This window comes from Ictalurus furcatus, chromosome 26, assembly GCF_023375685.1.
Source record: "Ictalurus furcatus strain D&B chromosome 26, Billie_1.0, whole genome shotgun sequence".
Taxonomy (NCBI): domain Eukaryota; kingdom Metazoa; phylum Chordata; class Actinopteri; order Siluriformes; family Ictaluridae; genus Ictalurus; species Ictalurus furcatus.
The window spans coordinates 15,708,809-15,734,220 of NC_071280.1; the positions used below are offsets into that span (position 1 = coordinate 15,708,809).

At 42.4% G+C, this 25,412-nt stretch overlaps 2 protein-coding genes across 12 annotated transcripts in view; both read left to right on the forward strand.

Moving 5' to 3' along the window:
* Positions 1 to 11,273, forward strand: part of znf654 (zinc finger protein 654) — a 13,111-nt gene extending 1,838 nt beyond the window's left edge. Inside the window, exons 2-9 of the mRNA XM_053615416.1 lie at positions 3,694 to 3,839; positions 3,976 to 4,057; positions 4,228 to 4,363; positions 4,509 to 4,711; positions 4,852 to 4,988; positions 5,287 to 5,428; positions 5,774 to 9,683; positions 10,208 to 11,273. Of these exons, the coding sequence (XP_053471391.1) occupies positions 3,694 to 3,839; positions 3,976 to 4,057; positions 4,228 to 4,363; positions 4,509 to 4,711; positions 4,852 to 4,988; positions 5,287 to 5,428; positions 5,774 to 9,683; positions 10,208 to 10,218 (4,767 nt within the window). The 3' untranslated portion in view covers positions 10,219 to 11,273. The remainder of the gene's footprint in view (positions 1 to 3,693; positions 3,840 to 3,975; positions 4,058 to 4,227; positions 4,364 to 4,508; positions 4,712 to 4,851; positions 4,989 to 5,286; positions 5,429 to 5,773; positions 9,684 to 10,207) is intronic.
* Positions 11,274 to 11,543: 270 nt separating this feature from the next.
* On the forward strand, positions 11,544 to 21,864 carry arl13b (ADP-ribosylation factor-like 13b). 11 transcript variants are annotated; one of them, XR_008384785.1, is made up of 12 exons: positions 13,664 to 14,300; positions 14,545 to 14,615; positions 14,856 to 15,105; positions 15,396 to 15,501; positions 15,680 to 15,882; positions 17,178 to 17,292; positions 17,403 to 17,538; positions 17,847 to 17,963; positions 18,595 to 18,663; positions 18,796 to 20,077; positions 20,270 to 20,320; positions 20,435 to 21,864. XR_008384785.1 is itself a non-coding variant. In XM_053615421.1 (11 exons), exons 1-11 carry the CDS (start codon positions 14,227 to 14,229, stop codon positions 20,446 to 20,448), a joined length of 1,206 nt encoding a protein of 401 aa, XP_053471396.1. In that variant the 5' UTR covers positions 13,667 to 14,226; the 3' UTR covers positions 20,449 to 21,864. The 11 variants fall into 11 exon arrangements, 9 of the variants coding, with proteins under 9 accessions (XP_053471393.1, XP_053471397.1, XP_053471401.1 ...); XR_008384784.1 differs by lacking the exon at positions 20,270 to 20,320; XM_053615421.1 differs by lacking the exon at positions 18,796 to 20,077 and having other exon boundaries at positions 13,667 to 14,300.
* Positions 21,865 to 25,412: the final 3,548 nt, after the last annotated feature.

Below are 25,412 nucleotides of genomic sequence, written 5' to 3' on the forward strand. Positions count from 1 at the left end.
CACACTTAACTTCATTGATGCTTATTATTATTATTATTATTATTATTATTATTATTATTTACAGCACACTTCACTTCATTGATGCTTATTATTATTATTGTTATAATTAGCATAGTTCACTTGATTACTGCTTATTATTATTATTTACTGCACACTTCATTACTGTTTATTATTATTATTATTATTATTATTATTAGCATTATTATTAGCACAGTTCACTTAATTACTGCTTATTATTATTATTATTATTATTAACTGCACACTTCATTACTGCTTATTCACTATTATTTGATTTCTTCAAGCTGGAGTGTTTCATACATGACATGATAACTGCAAAAATGTCCTGATATTTTCCTAATTATTATTTAAATTCATACCTCTGTAGTGTCTCTTCGTACCTCTCTGTACTGCACATCGGATTAGGTCTGTAGTGTTCAGTATCACATTAAAGCCAACTCACTTTGTTGACTGTGTAAGAGACCTATAGGCATGTCAAACAGCCTCCTTTTACGCAGCTCTACCTTAAATAAACTTGATGTTAAAGGTGCATTTGCAGACATTTGTCTTAATTCTGGATTTACTATTTGTCTTGTTGTTTTTATTTATTTATTTATTTATTTATTTATTTTTGAGGAACGGCTATTTCATTTAGTTTTGCTCAGAAGAGTGTGGCTGTGTTTATATGGCAATACGTTGTATGTCTATTCAGTCCCTCCAGGATTTCGAGATTTTGCGAGCCCAGAAATGAACGCAAAATCAAACACGCACTGCAGTATTCGGAGGAGCTTGCAATTTTTCAAAATTTCTGCAGATTTTGCCCAAAACCCGTCATGTGAGGTCATCACAACGTGCGTTCAGCCAAAGCCCTGTTCGCCCTGAACACGAGTACAGCTAAATGGTCTCGTTTACTAACACGCGTCACTGCGAAAGACTCCGAAAGCAAATTTTGGAGGGAAAAAACCGCCACAATGAAATCAAGTGTTTTTGGCCACAACGGTCACAAAACAAACTCTGCGAAATCATGTACGGACTGTCTATTAGATAAACGCTTTCCTATATCGTAAATACTGCCAACGTTGCAAAAGCTACTTTTTGGCAGCCGATTTATTCCACTTAGGTCAGAACTAGGAGCTGCTAGCTTTGGTGAGGTGAGGTGTGGTGTGGTGTGCTGTAAAAAAAAACAACTAAAAACAATCATGGAAGAGCATGATGTAATCAGTTGAACTGCAGTTGACATTAACAGTTATGCTATGATAGCTTTAGGATTGCAATTGTCAAACAGTTTGGCACTGAAGTCTCCATCAGTGACCAGTTGATAACTTCAACAAAACAGACTTCATGTGAAAACTGTACTGAATTTCCTGCTTACACAATTGCACTCTTTGACCATGTAGCACACAGTTATCGAAGGGATTTCTTCATAATCGCACTCTTGGGTGTCATCCAGATGGGGATGGTTTCCTTTTTGAGACTGGTTCCTCTCAAGGTTTCATCCTAATGTCGTCTCGTGGGATTTTCTTTACCACAGACGCCTCTGGTTCGCTCCTCAAGGAATAAATTTATACATGTCTGTAAAGCTGCTTTGTGACCATGTCAGTTGTTAAAAGCGCTATACAAATCAATTTAATATTACAGAGCAAAACTCCCCATGACACCCCGGCACAGAACAGGCATCGGCCCAACTGAACGATGTTGAACTTGTAGCTTAAAAGGGAGGTACAATCATGTAATTTGGACACGATTTGGTTATAATGAATCTGACACCGACCAGAAAATGTACGAGGTAGACCGGTCACGAACGCATGCAGTTATTTTGTATAGATCATTTTTGTATACATAAGATTTTGCGCAGGAAAATTACCTGTCTCCGCTGTGCTCTTACCGATTTCAGTGGCGTTTATATAAAATGACTGACAGGAGGCCCATGCAAACACAATCGAGCATTACAGACCAGAAGGCATTTTCCGAAAGAATTTTCTAAGCCACTTGTACTGAGGCCAGTAATGTTCTGCATATTTTTCCAGCTTAGTTGTACTAGCAAGAAATATATATATATATATATATAATCACCTACTGCACCTTTAACAACATACAGACCTGAGCAGTATCCTGAGACGATTCTGAGCTTTTCTCCCAGAATAGTTTTGTTATGTACACTAAAGTAACCTGTATTATTGACGTCTCTGATCGTTATGATCGAGCGTATATATGACCGAGATGAGCGTCGTCTAATATCTTCAAAGCAAACCGATTTCTATGAACATAAAAACATACGACGACTCCTCCTACATCAGTGATGGATAAATCAGTAGCCTGGGCATTACGTGTCTTCTTGTGTATAAGAAGGTTTATTTCAGTTATTTTATTCCTAGTAAGTTCAGTAGGTCACCAGCATTTTTTCTTCTTCTTTTTCTTCTTCTTCTCTCGATGAACAATCAGAGAAACCATATCATCCACACCCGTTGTGGAATAGGCCACTCCAGACTCGCTGATAAGTATCTGTTAACGGGTGAAGATCCTCCTTCGTGCCCCTTCTGCCAAAGTCCAGTATCTTTGAGGCATATTTTAACGGATTGTGATACTTTCAGCGCCTCTAGGACTCATTGATTCTCTCTAGGACGGTTGATTCATATGAATTTTTTTTTTTTTAATGAAATGAGGCCAGCTTTATTTCTGGAGTTTTTATTTTTATCGAAGATCGACTTTAAAACGATCGGAGAAAGATGAAACCCTACGTGTCGTTGACTTTCGGAGAACACACTTTTTATTTATTTACTTTGCATGTTTAAACCAATTAGTTGTAGGGCGCTCGTTCTGAATCTCAGGGCCTGCTACACCACACACATCTCCTCTTACTGTAGGCGTGACCAGGTGACAAGCCGACAGTCAAATGAAGTGCAGCGCAAAGCTGTCGTGTCAATAACTGTCCAGCTAACGCAAAAACAGGAATCCATGTCGATTATTGCAAACCAGTGGGCTTTTCAGTGCCGTTATCAGTCATCTCGAACGCATCCGTGTGAAACGTTTCATTCAGCGGCGCAGGACCGCGTGAGCGTACACTACCGGTCAAAAGTTTGTGGATGCTCGACTGAAACGTTTCTCATGATGCTAAAAAGCTTTTGATCTGAAGGTGTGTGATTAAATGTGTGAAATCGGTACTGTAGACAAAAATATAGTCGTGCCGACGTATTCGTTTCTTTCATTAGAAAAATAACATTTTATTTCCAAAAAAAAAACCTTGTTTTAAACGGACGACTCGGAGCGAAATATTCCAAAGAGCAGCCGATAAGACTCCAGCGTCGGTGTGAACTCCTTTAATACTGTTTAAAAAGCATCTCAGGGAAATTCCTCAAGAAATCAGGCGAGAAAATGCCAAGAATACATTTCTGGAAATTCTAGACGAAAAGCGTGTCTACTTTGAAGATGCTAAAATACTAAATTATTTTGATTTATTTTGGATTTTTTTTTTTATCACAACATAATTCCCATAGATACATTTGTGTTACTCCAGAGTTTTAATGACTTTATTATTATTCTACAGTGTGTACATAAATAAATAAAGAATGAGGATTCCAGTCCTGGTCTTAAACGTTTCCCTTATTACTGAGTCACTTTTCTTCCTTCTGTTCATTTCCTCCCTGTTCTCATTTTATCCACTCCTCCTGTTGTTTTCTTTTTCTTCCCTTCTCATAGTTGGTGGAGGAATACACCGGCCAATGGCATGTGCCTCTTCCACAGCTGCAGGTCCTGAGGAGCGCTCTGTGCGCGTTTGTCCGAGGCACGGCGTCGTTCCCGTCCGATTGTGAGCACGTGCGCTACACTCTGAGCAGTCTGGCTCTGTGAGTATAAACTCCGAGTACAAGTTCTGTGTTTGGAACTTTTTCTCCAAACACATAGGTATTCATATTACTCAGGAGCAAGGGATTTGAAAACAGTTCTTAAAAATGGAGGAAAACTGTTTTTACGTTCTCGCAGGAGTGTGTTCGAGCTGCTGCTGTTCTTCGGGAGAGACGAGTTCCCCGAGGACCCTCTAAAAGATATTCTGGACTCGTTTCAGGTAATTGCATGGCCCGTGACGACCTTTAGAGATTCTTCCACAGGGTCGTTATTAAAACCTGCGTTAACGCAGACTGTGCTAACGTTAAGCCACGTGATGGCTTTTTATTTTTTCTTTTCTATCAATCGCCACGCTCGTGTTTAACCATCTCCACGCTTTTCTGTGTGTAGGAATGCCACTCGAGTCTAGTGAGGTACCAGAATGTGTACCTGCTACAGGTTAGACACGTCATCAGAGATGGAGGGCCTTGGGCGAGTCCTGTACTGGAGGGAATCCTAAAGGAAGTGGAGCAACGACAAGAAGAAGGTGTGCTCAGTTTTTTTTTTTGTTGTTTGTTTTTAAAAAAAATTTATTTAATTATTTATTTTTAAATCACTTACTGCCAAACTACAAACAACTCCTTCTGAGCATCAGTGAACATTTTGCTTCTTTGTAACCGTTTGCTGTACAGTGGACCGGTATCTGAGCTCCGAGGTGTCCGTGTTCTTCGAGTTGCGTGTACGTTACTTGCTGGCCTGCGAGCGGACCCGTGAGGCCATGGCGTTGGCCCTGAAGTGCAGTCAGCACCCGACTTCAGGCCGACGCCTGTTCTTCAAGCAGGCCTACCTCACCTGTCTCTGCAAGTCCTCTCAACAAGAACGCCTCTTCACGGAGGTGCGTCCGTGCTCACGATGAAATGGTGCCATCTGATTCTAGATGGAGATTTGGGGGGAAAAAAACCCGTCTTGCTCATAATATAATGACAGGCTTCGTTTTTTTTTTTTTGACTCTTGGAATTTGGTGTTGTTGTAAAGATGGCCGAGATTGACGGGAAAGACGCGGTGGAGATCCTGTGCATCGCAGAGGATGAGGAAAAGGACGAATTGCTCCTGGAGCTCAGCAGAGGCTTCCTCTTGCAGCAGCTCAGAAGCGGAGACATGTACTACCTTTGGTGAGTCCCAAAACAGCCTTCAATGCCAGTGTCTGAGTCAGCAGCAGATAAGACTTTTTGTGCTCTGCAGTGGTTTCGTGAAAAAAAAAAAAACAACCCAAAAAACCCTCTACCTTCACTTTTTCTAATTAATTGTTGAATCGTCGTCCTGATTGTATATTTGTGTGGCAAGATTGTAAATAATGCTGCTATTATTATTATTATTATTATTATTATTATTATTTGGTGAAAATGGTTGGCTGGTGTAAATTGCTCCATAATGTTGTTGTCTAATGATGAATATTCTGGCTCTCCTCAGGGATCTGGTCTTCATATGGTGTAAGCTGTACCTCAGAGCGAAGGCCACGGAAAACCATTTTCTGCAAGAATGCAAACTGTTGCTCCTGTCAGCCACCAACGTAAAAGCAATCTTTCCGTTTATCAAGGTGATCTTGGCTGAGGTACGTCATGACACAGCATATAATAATAAAAAAAAAACATGCTGCATGTAATTATTGCACTGCAAATTTAGGATTCATACACACACTACACACGGTGAAAAGTTTGTGGACACTCGACTGAAACGTTTCTGATGATGTTAAAAACCTTTTGATCTGAAGGCGTATGATTAAATGTTTGAAATCGGTGTTGTAGACGAAAATACACGCCTTATTTTGGACCTAAACATCAAAAATATCTAGTAGCTCAGAAAGTCCTAATAAGTAAATAAATAAATAAATAAATAAGCTGTTTAAGTGTTCCATGTTCTTTGCTCATGAAGTTTCTTTTCTGGTTTTGGATTTCAGCGTTTGGGGAAAGAAGGCCTCACGTTTTGCATCGAGCTCTGTGCTCAGGCCCTTCAGACCGACCTGAAGAACGACCCCGTCACCAAGTCTCTCATCTACAAAACCATCGCGTACCTGTTCCCCAACGACCTGGAGATCTGCAGAGCCTGCGCGCTGCTCGTGTTCTTCTTGGAGCGCACGGTCGAGGCCTACAAGACCGTGTTCTTCCTGTACAACCACCCGGACCTGGAGTACCACCTGGACTCCAGTCCCATTGGGAACAACGTGCGCTTCGAGGTGATTCAGATTCTGAAAAGGGGCCTGTTCTTCGACCCCGAATTCTGGAGCCTTCTGAACATCAAAACGAACTGCCTGAAGCTCATGAGCGACGAGGTAGCCAGAGCCGCCCTCCGTGAAATTACGGAAGAGGATAAATGGGGGCCTAGTTACTGCGTCCGAGAGCACTGCAAGTGCCGCGCCGAGCCGGAGAGGACCGCCGTCAGCCAGGAGGCAAAGCCCAGGAGTAGAAACGAGCAGGAATCTGCGATGGTAGAAAACCAGGTCACGATTACGTCCGGCGATGTGTCTTCTGAAGCGCCTCAGTATAAGAAGAGAGGGAGGAAACCAGGGTCGCGGCTCACGAAAAATCTGGATTTGTGTCCAGTCCGGCGTTCCTTCAGGCAGCTGGATTTGGCTCAAAATCATGCCAGGCAGCTGAACAACAGATGTCAGAGGTTCCTCACTCGGCAGGCGGAGAAAAATATGCTGAAACGGCGGGGCAGGAAGCCCAGGTGGCTCCTGGAGCAGTTAGCCGCCCTGGGAGAAAGCAGCGCTCTCGGACAACGGAAGAAACCAGGGAGGAAACCAAAGCTGTTCAGCTCGCTAAAGGACGTTCTAGTTGACACGCCAGTCATTGAAATCACAATGGAATATTCCTACCCCGATAACGAAGTCGAGCTTCCTGCGGACGTTCAGGGCCGCTCTGTGCCCAAAACGACTTCCTCCACAGAGCATCGCTTTGATCCACCTCGACCGACATCTTGTAGTAACTCGACTCGGCCGAACTCGCTCCTCCAGCTACTGTTAGAGAAGTCCCCTCATTTGTGTAGAGACACAGAAGACTTTCATCCGCAGGACGTCCTGGTCGTTATTACAAAATTCCACTCCTACGCAAAAGTGCCTGAAGAGGAGGAAAGCCCTTCGCTCGATCGCCTTACGGATACCACGGTGTTAACGGTTCCACGCGCTGTGAAACAGGAAGAAGATATTCAGTCTCTTGCACCTGTAAAGAATCCTAGTGAACCGCTAGAGGAGACTAAAGTGACCTCACTGACTGCTGTTGTAACCCAGGACATCCCTGGTGTTAGTGATGGATCTGACCTGCCATTACTTTCCCCCGTCGAGCAGGCTGATGGCAGAATCACTACTGTGGACCGTCCTCCCAAAGATCAAACTGCTAGCGTCGTGACCGGCAACATTCGAGCGCTGGAAAACACCCAGGAAGTTTCCAGTCTTGGTAATACATCTGACAAAGCTACTGATGATATTCGAACCACGTCCGAGAAAGTAACTGACGTTATTTCTACCTCTGAAAATGCACCTACACCTGAACTCGCACCCCAAAGTCAAGCGTCTACCCCCAAAGAAATCTCAGACACTCGCGAAAATCCAGCTGAAGACAAAGAGGTTGTAGATGCCTCTAAAAACGCGCCTGCAGCTGAAAGTATTCTCAAGACTCCTGCCGCTCTCGAAGAAGCGAAACCTCGAGAACCGGCGTCGCAACAGACCACGGAGGTCGAGCCGTCTCAGAACAACGGCTCATCTCCCGTATCCAGTACCCAGACTACCATGCAGCCTAAAGCCCAATGCAAGCTTTGCAATAAAATATACGAGACGCCTCTGAGTCATGCTTTATGGCATTACCGGACTGAAAAGAAGTGCATGTTTTGTGACAAGCTGGCTCTGACTCGTGGAGCCTTACAGCATTTCCAAAAGCACATTAAAGAGTTGAGCAGGGTCAAAAGTCCGGTCGAGACGAAGAAGCGTGAGGATGTACCCGAAGCGTCCGGGAACCCAGATCAGCCCGTTCCCGAGTCACCTCCCAAGAAAGCAAAGCCCGGATTTGCACAGATCAAGTCAAGACTGCTGATGAGACTGAAACTGACGAAGAAAGCCCAAGCTCAGCGCGAGACGGAGAAAAGCTCCGATAATAGCGGAACACCCCCGAAGGAGACGGACACGAAGAAGCATACGTCAGCGCCAGAGCAAAAAGAAAGCAGCGCGGAGGACAATAAGCAGAGCACCCCACAGGAGCCGATAAGATACGTAACAAGAGGTTCGGTTAGGAAGTCCGAGCACAAAGGACGGCCGCTTAGGACGAAGCTAGGCAGGAAAAGAAAGACTAGAAGAGTGATGGCAGGGGGAAATAGTTCAGCGCTCAAGGACGGTTCCGTTCACAGGCCGAACGGAGTAGTTAGAAGGAAGATTGGGATGTGGTGCATTCAGGAAGAGAGTCCTGCAGTCGGTAAAAATGTACCAGCAGTAAAAGAAGAGAACAAGACCGACGCAGGGAGATCGGACAAGACGATTAAGAGTAATAAAGCTAATTACGATATCAGGACCAAAGCAGACAAGGCAACCAGCAATAATTTAGAAGTGGACAGTAAAAATTGTGGAAGAGCAAAGGTGGTGGAGGAACCAAGAGTAAAGAAGAAAAAGCACCGAGAGGACGAGGAGAAAGTTGACGGAAAAGCAGCAAAGAAACGAAAGAACGAAGAAGGTACCTCGACCGCCGAGTCCACAGACACAACGGAAAACTCCGTTCCGAATGTGGAAAAACAGCGAAACGGGACCGAGGCAGAATCCAGCGAGACCGCGCGGAAGAGGAAAGTCAGTAGTGCTCCTGCGGTCAGCTGTCCTATAGATGCGTGCACGTTCCAAGCCATGCCAGGCCCGGTCCTCTCGCACGTCCTCATGCACCACCCGGGCGACACGAAAGCCCTCGAGTTCTTCTACAACCTCGCCGCGAAAAAGTGTCTGTTCTGCGCCAGAAGGATTTGGACTCCTCGGCACTTTTTCGACCATGTCGTGTCTCACCGGGGCAACCTCAAACACCCGTGCTACCACGCGGACTGCCAGAAGAGATTCAAAACTCGAATGGACGTGGGTGACCACATGGAGAAGGACCATAATCCTCTGAAAGCACAGTGCTGCTTCCCTGGATGCTCGATGGAATCTGCCAGCCTCAAGGACCTGTACAGCCATGAAAAGAGTCATTATAAAGCCGTTCTGCCGAAAAAGGACAAATCAGCAATTTCTGAGAAAGGTGTGGACAAACCCAGCCTCAGAGCATCAAGAGTAAAGAGTACTCCACCTGCAGCACAACAGACAACTGAAAGCATGGTGATGGAGCCTGAGACTCTGACTCCTCCTCCTCCTCCTCCTCCGACTCCTCCTCCTCCTCCGACTCCTCCTCCTCCTCCACTTCCACTAGATGGAATCATGGAACAAACGAACAGCCCAGCACCTGTAAAACTAGACGACGAAAAGCCTTTGACTTTACATAGAAGTTCGGTGAACTACAGCAGCAAGAGCTCCCGGCTCGTCAACGGTCACGCTGACCACGAACAAGAATCTAGCGTTAAAGCGCCCCCTACAGCTCCAAAAGAGCAGGAGCCGAAGTACGAGAAAGTGGCGGTCAAGCCGTTCAGCAGACTTCCTCCTTCAGCTTACCTGGACGAGCTGTACCTCAGCATGCCCAAAAAGTGGAGGGGGCCCCAAGCGAGCGCCAAAGGCACCGTTACAGATGACGTAAGCCCCGTCAAGAGGCAGAGCTGCTCGCGCTGTAACGCGACCTTCGACTGTGAAGAAGAGCTCCAGCTGCACCGAGAAAAATGCACGTCTCTCTTCGGCTTCGATTCAGACGATGAAAGTAAGTGCGTTTAATGTTGTTATGTTATCCATTTGAATGAATTTTTTTAGGATCGCGTTAAGAGTGTAAATTACCTGCCACATTCTCGCCACATTCAGCACAAAGCCGACGCCCTTGTAGCTTTCCTTTTGCATTTTTTGTGTAGTGTTTAGGGGTCCAAGAAGTCCAGCTGAACTGAAAGTTGGTGTGCTTTTAGCTTTCTGCTAATCTGTAACTGGATTTTTAATAATCGCTGAATTTGCCTTCAACAAAGCTTTCAGCAGAACTGGCCGATCAGGGCACTACTCGCAAAGAATTTTAAATAGTCATCGTAGATTACTCGGCTTTTACGTTTCTCCGTGTATCCTGTTTATTGCACTGCTCTGGTATGATTGCAGAAGTCTGGAAAGTTGATGTAGGGAAGGAACGTTCTGCTAGGATCCGCCTCATTTTCCACCACTGTTAGCATTCCAGTGTAAACTCACTTGAAATCCCGTGATGTTGACGTTTTGTTTCTTTCTAACTTGTTTACACTTTTCTCGTAGATGCCTCCTGAAGACACGGAGCCCGTTTGACCTGTTGATAGCTGCTGTGGACATTCAAGAATGAAATCATGACTACCATTTTAATAAAAACAAACAAAAGGGTGGGAACATGGAGCTTGTTTGACCGCCTGGACACCTCCTTGCATCGGTTTTTTTATCTCTGAGGAACGGGATAATAAACGTCGAGTACAGTAGTTCATCTACTACGATGCGATGATCCCGGACTTTAGTGGTTGGAGGTGATGTTCTACATCACTGACACCACGTTGGATTTGCAGTGTGTGACTTGGGTAACAAGCTAGCTACCATGCAAATTGTTTTTAAAGATTACTACAGTATTTGATCTGATAACGAAAGATATGAACTAGGTTTAATGCCGGAGGCAATGAGGATTCTGCCTCAACCTCAACCACGATTTGACTTTTGCTTCAAGAAGTGTAAGGCATAGATGTAATTGCAATGGCAATGAAATTTGGAATATTTCCAGTACATTTGCAAAATATCTGGTTATTTGTGAACTTTGTCACCGATTTGATTAAGAATCAACCTCCTAAATCTGGCCATCATTTAGTCCTTGTACTTGGATTTAGATTTATCGAAGGATTTGCCTAGCGTATATTGATGGCACCGAGGACGACACAAGTCTCACAAGCTTAACAAAAGCTGAGATGAACAAAGAGCAGTGTTTGCTGATATATATTTTGAATAAGGAAGAGCTGAAGAAGACCTTAAACTGAATTAAACCGGTTTTGAAAAGAGCGCAACTTCTTATGACATTGATGTACATATGTTTCTAAAGCTCTTCTCTTTCCACTCAACAAACAATAACGGGAAGAATTAAATGTCTCACACCCGAGGCATGTCTGAACTGTTCTACACAAGAGCAGCGATTTACTAATTTAATTTATTCATATTCTTTTTTTTTCTTTCTTTCTTTCTTTTTGTATTTTATGTAAATGTTTGAACGGTATATAATTGGGATGGGTTAATATAGGGGGTTTATATATCAAGAGTTTTTCTGGCCTACAAAAAAAAGAAAAAAAAATTAAACACGTATGACCACGGAGTCCAGTTTTCTTTGTCTCATGTTTATGTCTATGGGGGAATAAATTGAACGATACAGTACAGCGCATGCGCAGTGCTAGTCATGCTTACTCATTCCATCCACCAGGGGCGCTAATTGCAGATAACGGTCTACTGTATTGGCTAGGTCTCAATCCGCAAACTAGCATACTAGGTAGTGTGTTACAACACAATGGAGGAGCGCACTCTTTAGGCAGACTAGTTAGGGTGGTGGTGTTCGGTTTGGGATGGAGTTCTTGATGAAATCACGGCCGCAGCCATAGCAGCCGGTGGCGTAAACAAAAAGCGCAGTGAGCGTTTTAACGAAGCGCTAGCTAGGAAAGTCGCAATGAAGTTTACTAAATAGTGCGATATACATTTTTTAAAAAAGCTCATTTTGCTTTTGATATATATAATATATATATATTTATAAGAACATTGCTAACATTTTACGAATCAGCTCGCTAGCAAAGGTTAGCTTTAAAAGTCGACTGACGCTATGTTAGCATTGTGTTTAATTAACCGAATATTATGGGATGTAGCTAGTTAGCTGACAAGGACTTAACGGCGTTAATAGTGAAGAAAGTAAAGCAGCTAGGTAAAGATTCTTTGGTTTTAAAATGAGCTTTAGCTGGCTGGTTAATTCGCTATAAAGGGAACTGCTCAGAATGTCACCGCTGTTTATCTCAGCTAGTTAACCCTTAGGTTTAACAGGTTAACTGTAAGAGAGCTGAGGTTTCCAGGTCCCATGTGTTTGGACTGTGATGTTCAGTCTGATGGCGAACTGCTGCAGCTGGCTGAAACGGTGGAGAGAGCCTGCCAGGTGAGACTCATTTTAATAACCTGTTACACCTTAAATTCATGTCAAACTCCTTTACAACAATGCACACTAATATAATTATCTACCCGAGTGCCAGAAACATACTTCTGGTGTTGCCATGGTAACAGGCGAGCGAGTGAGTGAGTGTGTGTGCACGCGCGGTGTTTTGGGGTTGCCAACGCTGTTTGTTTTTGTTTTATTTCCTTCAGGGGAAAGTAGCTAAAGCACGCTCCAAAAGTCGGCAGATGACGTCATAGACGGATCTGCATACTAATTTATTCATCGTGATCGTTAGTATGTCCAATTACAAATTAAGGTCCACGAAGAAGGACGATTTTCACTCATAATATATTAAAATAGAGCAGAGTTTCATGGTAATATATGATGATGATGATGATGATGATAAATTGCAATTTATTTTTAAAAAATAATTTATTTCTGATGGAAGTAAACCGTCTTTGGACGTGGCACCATGCACAAACTACGGTTTTGTGGATTTACAAAACACTATACTTTCTCTCAAGAGCACTGACAAAAAGCAGCAGTAGTCTTGAAGGAAACAGCTACTCCCTTTTATTACTTGTATGAAGGTGGGACAAACCAGAATCAGTGATTGGTTGTTGGAAACTGTGGTGAGCAGTGATTGGTCACAAGCGCAACACAGTCATTCTTTACACACTGATGGTGAGTCGAGTGAATCTGCTCTCACAACAGCTGTAACGCGAGCTGGAGAGCCGTATCGAGTTCGAGACGGTCACTAATGTGCCTAAAAAGTCTATAGATTTGTCGCTAGGCTCTTTTTTAAAAATTAAAGTTATCAAAGGGGTCTAAAAAGAGACATTGAGTTGACTACATTGGGGGCAGGGCTGGGAGCGGGAAAGAAATGTGGGAGTAACCTGTAATAAGACAGCTGTCCAGTTTCTGTGCCCGCTTTAGCCTGTCCTTGGCTGACAGGAGTGGAACTGGATGTGGGCGTGTGCTTGTTGTAGCTCATCCACCTCAAGGTTTGTTGTGTTGTGTGTTCAGAGATGCTTTTCTGCTCACCACGGTTGTAAAGAGCACTTATTTGAGTTGCCGTAGCCTTCCTGTCAGCTTGGACCAATCTTTCCATTCTCCTCTGACCTCTCTCATTATGAAGGCCTCTGGAACTCCTGCTTACTGAATGTTTTTTTTGTTTGTTTGTTCCCCCCCACCACCATTCTGTGTAAACTTTAGAGACTTGTTTTGCATGAAAATCCCAGGAGATCAGCAGTTTCTGAAATACTCAAACCGACACCATTAAGCACGCCACGGTCAAAAATCACCGAGATCACATTTTCCCCACATTCTGATGTTTGACGCGAACATCACCCAAGGCCCTCGGCCTGTTATCTGCATGATTTTATGAATTGCTCTCCGTCTTGGAGTCTCCATTTGTGAAAGCAATGAGTACAAACCTCTCAAATCCTCTCTCTTTCTCATCAGCCAGATGAACCTGTTTCATGCTTCTCTCTTACTGTTCAACACAACCTGAAATCAAAACAGTTCACTCTCCTGTGTGTGTGTGTGTGTGTGTGTGTGTGTGTGTGTGTGTGTGTGTGTGTGTGTGTGTGTGTATATATTCCAGTTTTATATTCTTGTTATGGGAGACAATAATGATTCTCGATTCTGATTGGTTGAAAGGTGTTGATGTCGTCTCTGAAGACACATTTATTTAACACTTATGGAAGGAGTCTCCGGAGTCTCGGCGGTAAAGCCGTGTTTCCCGACATGGAAAAGGTTTCAGGGCCGAGAACTTTTCAGTTTCTTATGAACTTCAAGAGAAGTCTTTATTAGGTCGCATGAATTATATCATCTGATTTGCGAACATTATAAGGTGACGCTTTGGAGATGTAATGTTTTATCCCCCAGAGTACTCCAAAATAAGCTGTGAGGCTTAACGCTAGCATCTTAAGCTAACTGCTAATCAGGCGAGCAGCGTTTGTCCTTCAGCGCTGATCTCCTCAGCGGGGTTAAGTTGGAAATCCCCGGCCTAATCCCAGCGTAGCAGGGTTAACCGAGGCCAAGAGGAACGGGAGCGTGTTCGTTTTGAAGGTACAGGGCAGTTGGTAGGAAAGGAGGGACTGGTAGCGAGCATCTCGCCTCGCTTTAACGATCGATGAAGTCTTCCTGGCTGCAGAGGACTTGTACTTGGATAGGGCGCTTGATGTCGTTGTGGCGCAAGTGCCGCAGGTCAGTATTCGTGAGACGATGCTAAAGGTTCCGAGCGTCTAAGCAGGTTTGTGTGTATTCGTGATCATGAGCTAGAGGCCTTTTATGGAGGTTTACGTGCTTTAGAAGTACACCCCGGTTGGTGTAACGATCTGCTTATCGCATGGTGAAGGTTCGAATCTGTATATGTGCAACAGTTAACGCAGTGTGTGTGTGTGTGTGTGTGTGTGTGTGTGTGTGTGTGTGTCTGTGTGTGGGGCTACAGGAAGGTGACGCTGGTGATGGTGGGACTGGACAATGCTGGGAAAACCGCCACAGTACGGGGCATCCAGGGAGGTAAGAGCAACACCGTTAACCCCTCACAGACGCGTTTATATTATGAAACGTTTAAAAAATATTTTACGGATAACTCGAACGTTAATGATGATTAGAAAGCGATCGTTCGAGCAGCAGGCAGAGAGTGGAAAAACGTCGGTCGTATTTTTTGTGTATTTATTGTTATTATTGTATACACATATCTGTACAAATTTCGGTATAGCTTGCTGTAGGTATTCAGTGTAAATATCCCCACCCCAGAGAGTCCTCTAGACGTGGCCCCAACGGTGGGCTTCTCCAAAGTGGACCTAAAGCAGGGCAAGTTCGAGGTCACGATATTTGACCTCGGCGGCGGGAAGCGGATCCGGGGCATCTGGAAGAACTACTACTCCGAGTCGTATGGCGTGGTGTTCGTGGTGGACTCGAGCGACGTCCAGAGGATCCATGAGACCAGAGACACCATGGCGGAAGTGCTGCGGCACCCTCGCATCGCCGGAAAGCCTGTGCTAGTGTAAGTCAGATAGCAGTTGTACGGTGGCTCGTCGTGGACCAGCGCTTTATTTATACACCTTTATGTCAGTATGCTGTTTAAAAGATGGTGAATTAGAGTCTGTAATGTTTTAGTTTGATAAGCATCACATCTCCACCAGCAAGTAGTGACGTCTTGAATCGTCCACTTGATGACAAACATCCTCTCAGACCCTTTTAAGTGCAGGTCTTAACCCATGTGTTTGTAACATCTCGCACTTGGCGTCAATTACAGAACCCTCTTTTTTTTTTTTTTTTTTGACTGGCTCTCAGGCTGGCCAACAAACAGGACCGAGACGGAGCGATGGCTGAAGCGGACATCATCGAGAACCTGTCACTTGAAAAGCTTGTCAATGAGAACAAGTGTCTGTGTCAGATTGTAAGTTATTTACTCATCATAATAACTAGAAGGTTTTAACAACTTTGTTATGATCGACCCTGCCACAAGCTACGTAGAAATGAGCAAAGTCCTGTTTTGTATATCGAATGAAAGCAAGATGTCAAATTGCGTTTATTTGTTAAAAAAAAAAAGACAGAATTGCGGTTTGTGTTGTCAGGAACCGTGCTCGGCAGTCCTGGGCTACGGTAAGAAGATCGACAAGTCCATCAAGAACGGCCTGAACTGGCTCCTGAACAACATCGCCAAAGACTACGAGGCGATTACAGAGCGCGTTCAGAGGGACACGGCCGAGCAGCGTGTACAAGAGGAGCAGGATAAGAAGGAGAGAGCGGAGCGAGTGAAACGGATTCGAGAGGAGAGGTCTGGGGTTTTTTTAAAAAAAGAAAAAGACCATCTAAAATTTGTCCATGAATGAATGACAAAATAATGAACAGCAGGGTGGTGTGTTGTGGCCAGGTTACCGCCCCAAACTTGATTATTTTCCTGTAACGCCAAGTGCTATTACCATTGACTTTTTTTGTTTTGTTTTGTTTTTTAAACGAATGACACTTCATACTTTTTATCCGTTTATAGTTACATTTAACATTGTGGAACATCTATGAGACAACACGACAAGCTATTCGTTCACCAGTGTCGTGTCCCCCCCCCCCCCCCGCCTAAAAACCCCAAAACCCAAAAACCCAGCTTGTCATGCTCTCTAGAAATCTGAAAGGCGTTTTCTTCCCCGTGGCAGAAATCACTGGAGACTCGATGCATAAACGTTAAATAAATGTCTCCTTACAGACCCTCCTTCCCATGCACTGTAGACACTAGGAGTGTAAGGATACACTCGACTTGATTCACAACAATTGCTTGATTTGATTCGATTCTCATATTATTTTTGAACAAAATTTAAATAAAGCAAAAAGTGTAACTGAGAACGTTTATTTCTGAATCATAAACGGTGCAAAACAATGTGTGTTTTTGTCTGTTTAAAACTAAGTAAATTAAAAAAAAAAATACATTTCTAAAGTGTCTGACCTGGGGAAAATAATCAATCGAAGCATAATGCGCTCTGTAGCTGAAATAGAGCTCCAAAGTCGGTTAATATGGCCGGTTTCTGCAGCCTCTGGTGGTGGTTGAAAGCTACTGAAGGCTCTTTTTGTAAACCTTTTCTAACATGGACGTGTAACCATATAGCGTAATTGTAACCATAGACTTCACAAGTGCAGATCTCGCAATCTTTCCACGAAAGAATGTGATCACGAGCATGCTTCATCGAGATCACCTGCGTGCTCTCTGTATATTTTAACCCTATGGGATGTGCAGATTGGGACCCCTGGTGGTCAAACAGTGCAGCTGCATTACATGCATATGATGCAAACGTAACATATTAGAATGAGTGCGTTAGTATATAAACCTGCACTAATGCTGTATATCTGCTGTCATAGATGAGGTATAATATGATTTAATTTACATATTGTGAAGAGATTGATTATGGACATGCTTATTGTAATCCCCAGCCCCCTTTCCATAAATAATAGACCGAGTACTGAGGCAAAAAGGATCTCTGTAGCGCACTCTGAGCTGCTTTATTATTATTATTACTATTTTTTTTTTTTTTTTTTTTTTTTTTTTTAAATCAGTTGGGTTTTTTTTTTTTTTTTTTTCCATAGAGACAGACAAGAGTGTGAAGAGGCGGAGAAAGCAGGCAGGCAAATAAAGGAGGAGGAGTCTGAGGACGCCGATATGTCCAACCCATTCCAGCCAATAAACCATATTGTTGCGGAGGTAAGCGTTCTGCTCAACCAGCAAAGCACTTAGATTTTGAGCAGTCCTAATAGTTTTCTTCATCACGTTTATGCCAGAGAGCTTAGTTTCGTCCTGGTTTGTTCCTTCAGAATGAAAACAAGTCGAAACAAGAAACGGAGATGAAAAAGCAGGGAGGAGAGGTCGTGCAGGACGGCAAAGAAGAAGAGGAGGAGGAGGAGGAAGAGGAAGAGAGTGAAAGACAGACTCCAGAGAGCCCAGAATCAGGTCAGCCTCTCTTCAGTGTGATTGCTCCATCAGCGGACTAATAATTAGGAGTATTAATAAGTAGTTTTAACAGCGCAATGTGATTAGCACAAGTGGCCTAATTTTGTATTCCAGTGTTTTGACTCCAAGGTTAACGATGGCTGTGTTGTTTCTGTGCAAACCACGAGATTAGACTTTAGAGAGTTAGCTGTCGTCTGAATGATGTCTGAAGTGCACTAATATACATAATTACGCCCGAAACTCCTTAATCACTCGGATGAAAACTTTTTTTTAAAAAAAGTAACAATCTCGGAAATGAAAAATCTTAGGTCCAACAGACCAGACCAAAAAGAAGATGAAGAAAATACGGCTCAAGCGGAAAAACAGAGTCGACCCTCTCGTAACGGACGACGCAGCCAAGAGCCCGACTCCACCACCCGCACCAGGTAAGACAATCCTGTCTGACCTTTATATATAATAATTCATTATCTTCTGCTTATTCATTGTGAATTCTCAAATCTGATTGGTTAGAAGGTGTTGATTTGATTTTCTATAAAATCAGCTCTGAGAATATTTCTGCATAGTTAGCTCCTGTTCTCACTATTACAGTATGTTACAGCTGAGGTAAAGTCATTCTCTCACCGGTGTCTCTCTCTCTCTCTCTCTCTCTCTCTCTCTCTCTCTCTCTCTCTCTCTCTTCACCACATCAACGATTATAAGAATTACTTTGTTAAACAACATCCATTTATTAATCTTAGCTTATTTGGAGCGTCTGTCATACAAGTCCCTGTGTATGAGCTGTTACTATAGAAACAATAACATGGTACAGCTGGAACTACCCATGTTGCTATACCAAATTAATGCACAACTTCTGACCAATCAGATTCGAGCATTCGACTGCACCGTGTGGTATAAAGGAAAATGATCGCCATTAGGGTAGTAACAGGAACTCTGTTCGTTTAGTTTTGTTTTTCTTCACTGACGGTGATCCTGACTTCCTAAGTGTACGATCGATTTAAAAAAACAAAACAAAAAAAAAAACAGGTTTACGATGTGTTGTTTTACTTCTGTTTGTAGTTGGATGGGCTACTCCCAAAGTTTCTAGACTCCCCAAGCTCGAACCTCTTGGAGATTCAAGGCGTTCTGGTAACTCTTTATTTATAACCCCCACTTCCCAGTGCGCATGTTGTCACCGTGAAGTACCATTTTTTTTTTTATTTATTTTTTCTTTCCTAACCTTTCGCTTTGTCTCGACCACTAACAGCCTCTCGCCCACAGCAGTCTCTCACACTTTCACAGATCATGCTTCAGCCTCAATGAGTCCGCTGTATCTCACCATGCTTTCAGCATGCATGCTCATGACACAGGAAATCATCTCTCCATCTCTTGTCTTCTACAGTGTGGCCAGTAGTATCTACTAATCCCCCTCCTTTTTTTTAAACCATGAAATAATCCTGTACTTTTCTTACTTTAGCTGTTCTGTAGGTTTGTTGTTCAGCCAGTATAGTATGACCATGTGTTTACATGCTTTTAATGCAAGTCAAGGCAACTGGACTTTTATTCCTGTGGAATAAAATAGATTCTTCTGTTGAAAGCCACTTCAAGTGACGCAGAAAGGAGATGTAAATTACAGGCACTGGTGTTGGGTGAGGAGGTCCGGTGTGCAGTTCATCTCGAAGGTCTTCAGTCGGGATGAGTCGGCTTGATTCGATTCGATTCTCGTATTACTTTTTTTTAACAATATTTAAATAAAGCAAAATTATGACTGAAAACTTTTATTTCCGAATCATAAACAGTGCAAAACAACGTGTTTTTTTTTTTGTTGTTTTTTTTTTTGTCAGTTTAAAACTAAGTAAAGTTAAAAAATGATGCATGCATGTTTAATATTGCAAACAAAATGGCCTACAGGTTCACCGTATCTTTAAAAAATTCTAAATAAATTTATAAAGTGTCTGACCTGGGCGAAATAATCAGTTGAAACATGATGCGCTCTGTAGCAGAAATAGAGCTCCAAAGTCGGCTAAACTGGACGCTTTCTGCAGCCTCTGGTGGTGTTTGAAAGCTAGAGAGGGCAGGGCTCTGTGCAGGAGATCTTTTACTCCAACCTTGGCAAACCATGTCTTCATGGAGCTCGCTTTGTGCACGGGGCATCGTCGTGCTCGAAGGTTTGAGCCCGTTGGTTCCAGTGAAGGGAATCGTAATGCTACGGCATATAAAGACATTTTATACAGTTGTTTAGGGAAGGGTCCACGTACAAGTGTGATGGTCAGGTGTCCATATACTTTTGGCCATATAGTGTGTGTGTGTCTGTACTTGAGAGAGAATACTGACCGGTCCAATTGTCTTGACTTTCTACTTTCATGTAGCGGAAATGATCTGGATGATTGAAACATCTTCGTTAATATCTGATCACAGCGCTGTGTGTTGAGTGTGTTTTCCATCTGATACACTCGATCCATTAGCGTAACACTGCTGGAGCGGGATTAACACTTCATTATACACTACTGTGTTCAACGCTGAATCAGGGGTTCAACTGTGATTTGCTGTTACAGCTTTTAAGGTGCAGTTTGTCATTTAAAAAAAAAAGTGTATCTAGATTTGTATTAATCAGAAATCAAAGGAAAATGGTCATTCCCATTATTGGAATTTGAACAGACAGGACGTGAACAATAGCATTGGGGGGGAGACAAACTGCTCCTTTAATAGGGTGGCACTCACTAAAGTTTCTTCCGTCGTTCTCTCCTATTGGCAGATTTCTATGGCAGGCCCCTCCCACCTGTAGCAATTAGACAGAGACCAAATGGTGAAACCCATGATGTCATTTCCTAGCACCTTCTCCTCTTTCCCCTCGTATACGGTTAGAGATGCCTCGTCTCCACCAATCACGGCCTTTTGTTTTATTTCTCTCATCTCCAAGCCCACGCCGTGTAAATACGCAACAATCACCAGCCAGTGTCGGCGAGAGGAACCAATCAGCTTGCTAAGAGGGATCATGTGACCAGCCAAGGATTGGGAATTCCACAGAGACTCGTGGTTTATTTGAAACTTTCAGCAGTGACCGAATTTGGATCTACAAAAGTAGACATTTTATTTTTTCCACCAAAAGAAGAAGCGTTAATCTCCAACGATAAGATTATAGCGTTCATCGAATTGTCTGTGTATAAATCTTTATTTTTAGACTGAATCACATATAACTGTGAAATCTGCGCTTTTTTGAGACAGGAGATATTAGTATATATTAAATAACACTACAACTGTGCTGAACAGAACTTGCTCCCGCTCGTGCACACGCTCGTTGTCAAGCTGTTGGGATTAAAAACACCATGAAGGCTTGTGCATCAGCATGTGATGATGAAAGGTACTGGTATTTGATGTCGTTTCCAACCTGCTGGGGTTCCAGATGTTCTGAAAGTGAACACTTTTTTATTTTTTATCAGGATTTTGCTGGTGTACATGCCCACCACAACTTCCAGAATCTCACCAGCAGCTAACAACAAAACATATTGTTAAAGGAAAAATTCACCCTGAACTTCTTTATCATGAACATGTGATCAACAGCATCCAAGATTTATTTTGTAAGGAAATTCTGAGTTTAAGTTTAAACGTCTCGTATCAACATGTTGGTCTATTTTTCCTACGTTACCCACAATGCCACAATGTGACTTCCTGCTGATCATTGTAACAGCCCTGGCTTCATCTCTACATAAAGAGAGCGATGCAGGGGCGCTTTAGTCCTTTAGTCTGTCCAGTTCACTCACCTCCTCATCTGTACACTCTCTTTAAACAGACCGGCTTCCAAAGCTTTTATGCCGATACCATCGTCAACGCCATCACGCTCGTCATCTCGGAGATCTCTAGCCGAGCCGAGTCTCTGACGTAGCTTCGTATCGTATAGCTGCATTGCATTCTGGGGCTTTTTTTTTAGGCCAGGGTCTTGCACCGACGTCTCCACTACTTCTGCGCTGAATTTCTGGTTAATAAATATTACGCACTACAGAAATGGTGAGTGAGGAAAAGAAGCTGAAGGTTATCCGTTTTGTTTGAAATGTATTCTTCAAGCATAACTTCTCACAGAAAGAATGAAAATACAGAACCAACCAACGAATAAGCACCTCGCAGATATTTAACGTGTTTCAGGGTGGAGTTTTCCTTTAAAGTGAATATTTTCCCGATGGGAAACACACAGCAGAATTCTTTAACCAGTGCGCCGAGAAGCATTTCACTTTCACTGGTTTATGGACACTTTATGTATTTCTGTTGCTAAGCCGAAGCATGTACGGACTACAGCGTAGTGCTTTGTTTGAAAAGGGCAGTGTTTGTTTTTTATTTTTAGTTTTAGGTTTGTTTTTTTTTTAAATTGTAACAGTTGAGACTGTTACAGATTAAATCTATTGTTGACATCATGTTTTGCAGAAACACATTACCCAGACCCTGAAATGCTAAATTAAGCTGGAACATTTCGCACACACTACATTCGAATTTCACGTTTAGAGGTATATTCATTTTATCATACAGTGTCCTCAACTAATATTGGCACTCTTGTTAAATATGAGATCCAGCGTGGACCTCGAAATGTGAAGGATCTGGAGAGATTCTGTATGGAGGAACGGTCTCGGATCCCTCGCCATGTATTCTCCAACCTCATCAGGCATTATAGGAGAAGACTCAGAGCTGTTATCTTAGCACAAAGTATTGACTAAATGGTGTCAATAATTGTTGCACACCTATATTTAACAAAGAGAATTTTTTTTTTTTTTTTTTTGGATAAACCTGTTTGTGCAGTTGTTTGATATCCATGAGAGCAGAGTAATTTTTTTTCGAAAGGTTAATCAATAGACAGTTTTTCACAGATTTCTTTGCTCATATTTACCAAGGGTGCCAATATTAGTGGAAGGCACTGTGGGTATGTACTGTAAATGGCATAGGTAGGTTATTTATTTAGGAGTGTTTTTTCTTTGTTTTTTTTTTTAACCCTGTGTTTCCCATCATGTATTTAACATTTTATATTTGACACTCCTGATTGAATGTGTTTTTATGTATTTCATTTCAAATACGTAACACCTTTTCTTTTTCTCTAATATCACATTCTCATACCTTTCTTTTTTTTTTTTTTTTTGTTACATGCACTTTTTATCCATGTGGTTTTAATATGAATGCAATTAAATGCATAAATATTTTTATTCATTTGGAGTCTGTTTTGATATCGATGCTCTTCAGATCTGCTCTTTTCTATCCGTTTCTTTAAAAGGCGACTCGAGGTCTAACACGTGTTTTCCGCAGGTGTCTGAATGATTTCAGTGTTATTGTCGCAAATGCGGTTCGTTCCAAATGATGCAGTGGGCTTAGAAGTTACAGACAGCTGCATTGATACAGGGTAGTGGGTCCCAAAAACTGGACATAACAACCTCTGAATTAGATTTTATATAAGATAAGTTTTTTAAATACTTACTGATGTGTATAAACATTGGCGGTAAATGTTGAGGACATTTTCTCTATGAATTCCTTTTGATGTGTATCTCTAATATTGGTACTTTCACCCAAACCATTCCCATGATGCATTACAGGACCCAGGTACGCTTCACACACACACACACACACACAATCTATATATAAAAGTTTTAAACACAACTGAAATCATTCATTTAGGTTACTTTATTTGTTCCAAGCACAGGTCATACTGTAGGTAGTAAGTAGGTATGGACCAATCTGAAACTAAGCATTGCTATCAGTAACGAAGGATCAGTATTGGATTAGATTAGACATTCTGTTGCCAGTACACCTTTGATATATTATGTCTTACGTAACTTGCTAGCGTTTCAGTATCGATCACTATTGGATATCAACCAAATGCCCAACCAATGGGATCGGTGCACGTCTGCAAAAATGTGTAATATAAAGAAAAGCTTTAATTATAAAAACAGTATTTTTGTATCAGTTAAGCTTGAAATTCATGGTCAATTTAATATGTTTTATATTGGAATTTTTACATTTTAGTATATGTTTTTAATTCAGTAGAGTAACAATAACTCATCAAGTAACAACCCTATACCCTATATCCCAGCAGCCAATCACGTAGCAGCAGCACAAAGCATAAACTCATGAAGATACAGGTCAAGAGCTTCAGTTCATGTTCACATCTAACAAACAAAGAAAAAAGTAAGCTCTGTGCTTTAAACCATGGCATGGTTGTTGGTGTCCTATGTGCTGGTTGGTGTATTTCAGAAGCGGATGATCTCCTTGGTTTTTCACACAGCAGTCTCTAGAGTTTACACAGACTGGTGCGAAAAACAAAAAACATTCAGTGAGTAGCACATTGTGGGTGGAAATGCATTTTTGGTAAGAGAGCTCAGAGGAGAATGGCCAGACTGGTTCGAGCTGCCAGGAAGGCTATGGTAACTCAAATACACACACTTTACAACCGTGGTGAGCAGAAAAGCATCTCGGAATGCTACAGCTGCAGAAGATCATAAGTTTCACTCCTGTGAGCCAAGATCCAGGAATCTGAGGATATAGTGGGTGCGGGATCACTGAAACTGGACAGTTGAAGACTGGATAAACACCGCCTGGGCTTTTTATTCAATTTTTGTTTAAAAAAAATAAACAGTTATTTTAATGCTGACTTTAAATGTATTCATTCAAATCATAGAATATAGTAAACAATAACCTAATGGAAAAGTGGATTTAAAGTGAAACATGAAACGCTATACATAAATTCATAAATCACAAAGCATAGAGTTGCTACAAAACTATACTAAATTTCATTGAAAAGCTAACCCTATGTATATACATTTTGCTGTCTCGCCACATAGTTGTTGGCACACACATAGTGCACAGTGTTCGTCACTGCCATGAGAATACGAATATCCATGTTGGTGTTATCGGTGATTTCCTCGCTGAAGTTCTTTACAGGGAACTCCCAGTTGGTGTAGCTTAGTGGTTAGCATGTTTGCTTCACACCTCCAAGGTTGGGGGTTCCATTCCCACCTTTACCCTGCGTGCGTGAAGCCTCCATGTTCTCCCCGTGCTTCAGGGGTTTCCTCTAGGTACTCTGGTTTCCTCTCCCAGTCCAAAGAAATACGTTGCAGGCTGATTGGCATTTCCAAATTGTCTGTGTGAGTGTGTGTGTGTGATTGTGCCCTGTGATGGGTTGGTACCCCGTCCAGGATGTCCCCTGCCTTGTACCCCGAGTCCCGTGGAATAGGCCCCAGGCTCCCACATGACCCTGTGTAGGATAAGCGGTACAGAAAATGGATGGATGGATGGATGGATGGAACTCCCAGTGTGGTGCTGCACTCTATCCTCTAGAGCTCTACACATACTTATGATACATAGAATGTTGCAAGTTCAAATCCCTGGTAGTGAATGTTTTTAAACTCATCTTTGATTTTCTTGCTCATGTAAGTCATTGTCTGATCCTTCGATACCAGTGGACATGCTTTATCCACCATGGACATGATGATAGCTTGGGGAATCCCTGTGGTACATGCATGTGCTTTATAGGCTTTATAGCATAGTCTTTAGGATTATTCTGTGTACGTCCATTAAAGTCAAGTTACGCTGAGCACCTTTTGTTTTTTTTAAACTCCTTTTCCAGTCTTTAAAATATCTTCTCTTCAGGAACGAGCAGTAATATATTCATACACAAATGGTGTACATCATTTTGCTATAAATTAAAACGCTTGACAGTTTTAACAATGTTTTATTGGTCATTTAAGAAGTGGGTGAACATTTAAGAAATGACTGGATGATAACTCCCCCTATACTCTCGTGCTTTTTGCCGAACTTCTCTCATTTTACGGATGACATCTTCAGATATTTTGTCTTCGGGGAGAACACTGACCAGATTTTGAACTTTGTCATTTACACTCGGGGTTGTGCTGTATTCAGTGCTTTCA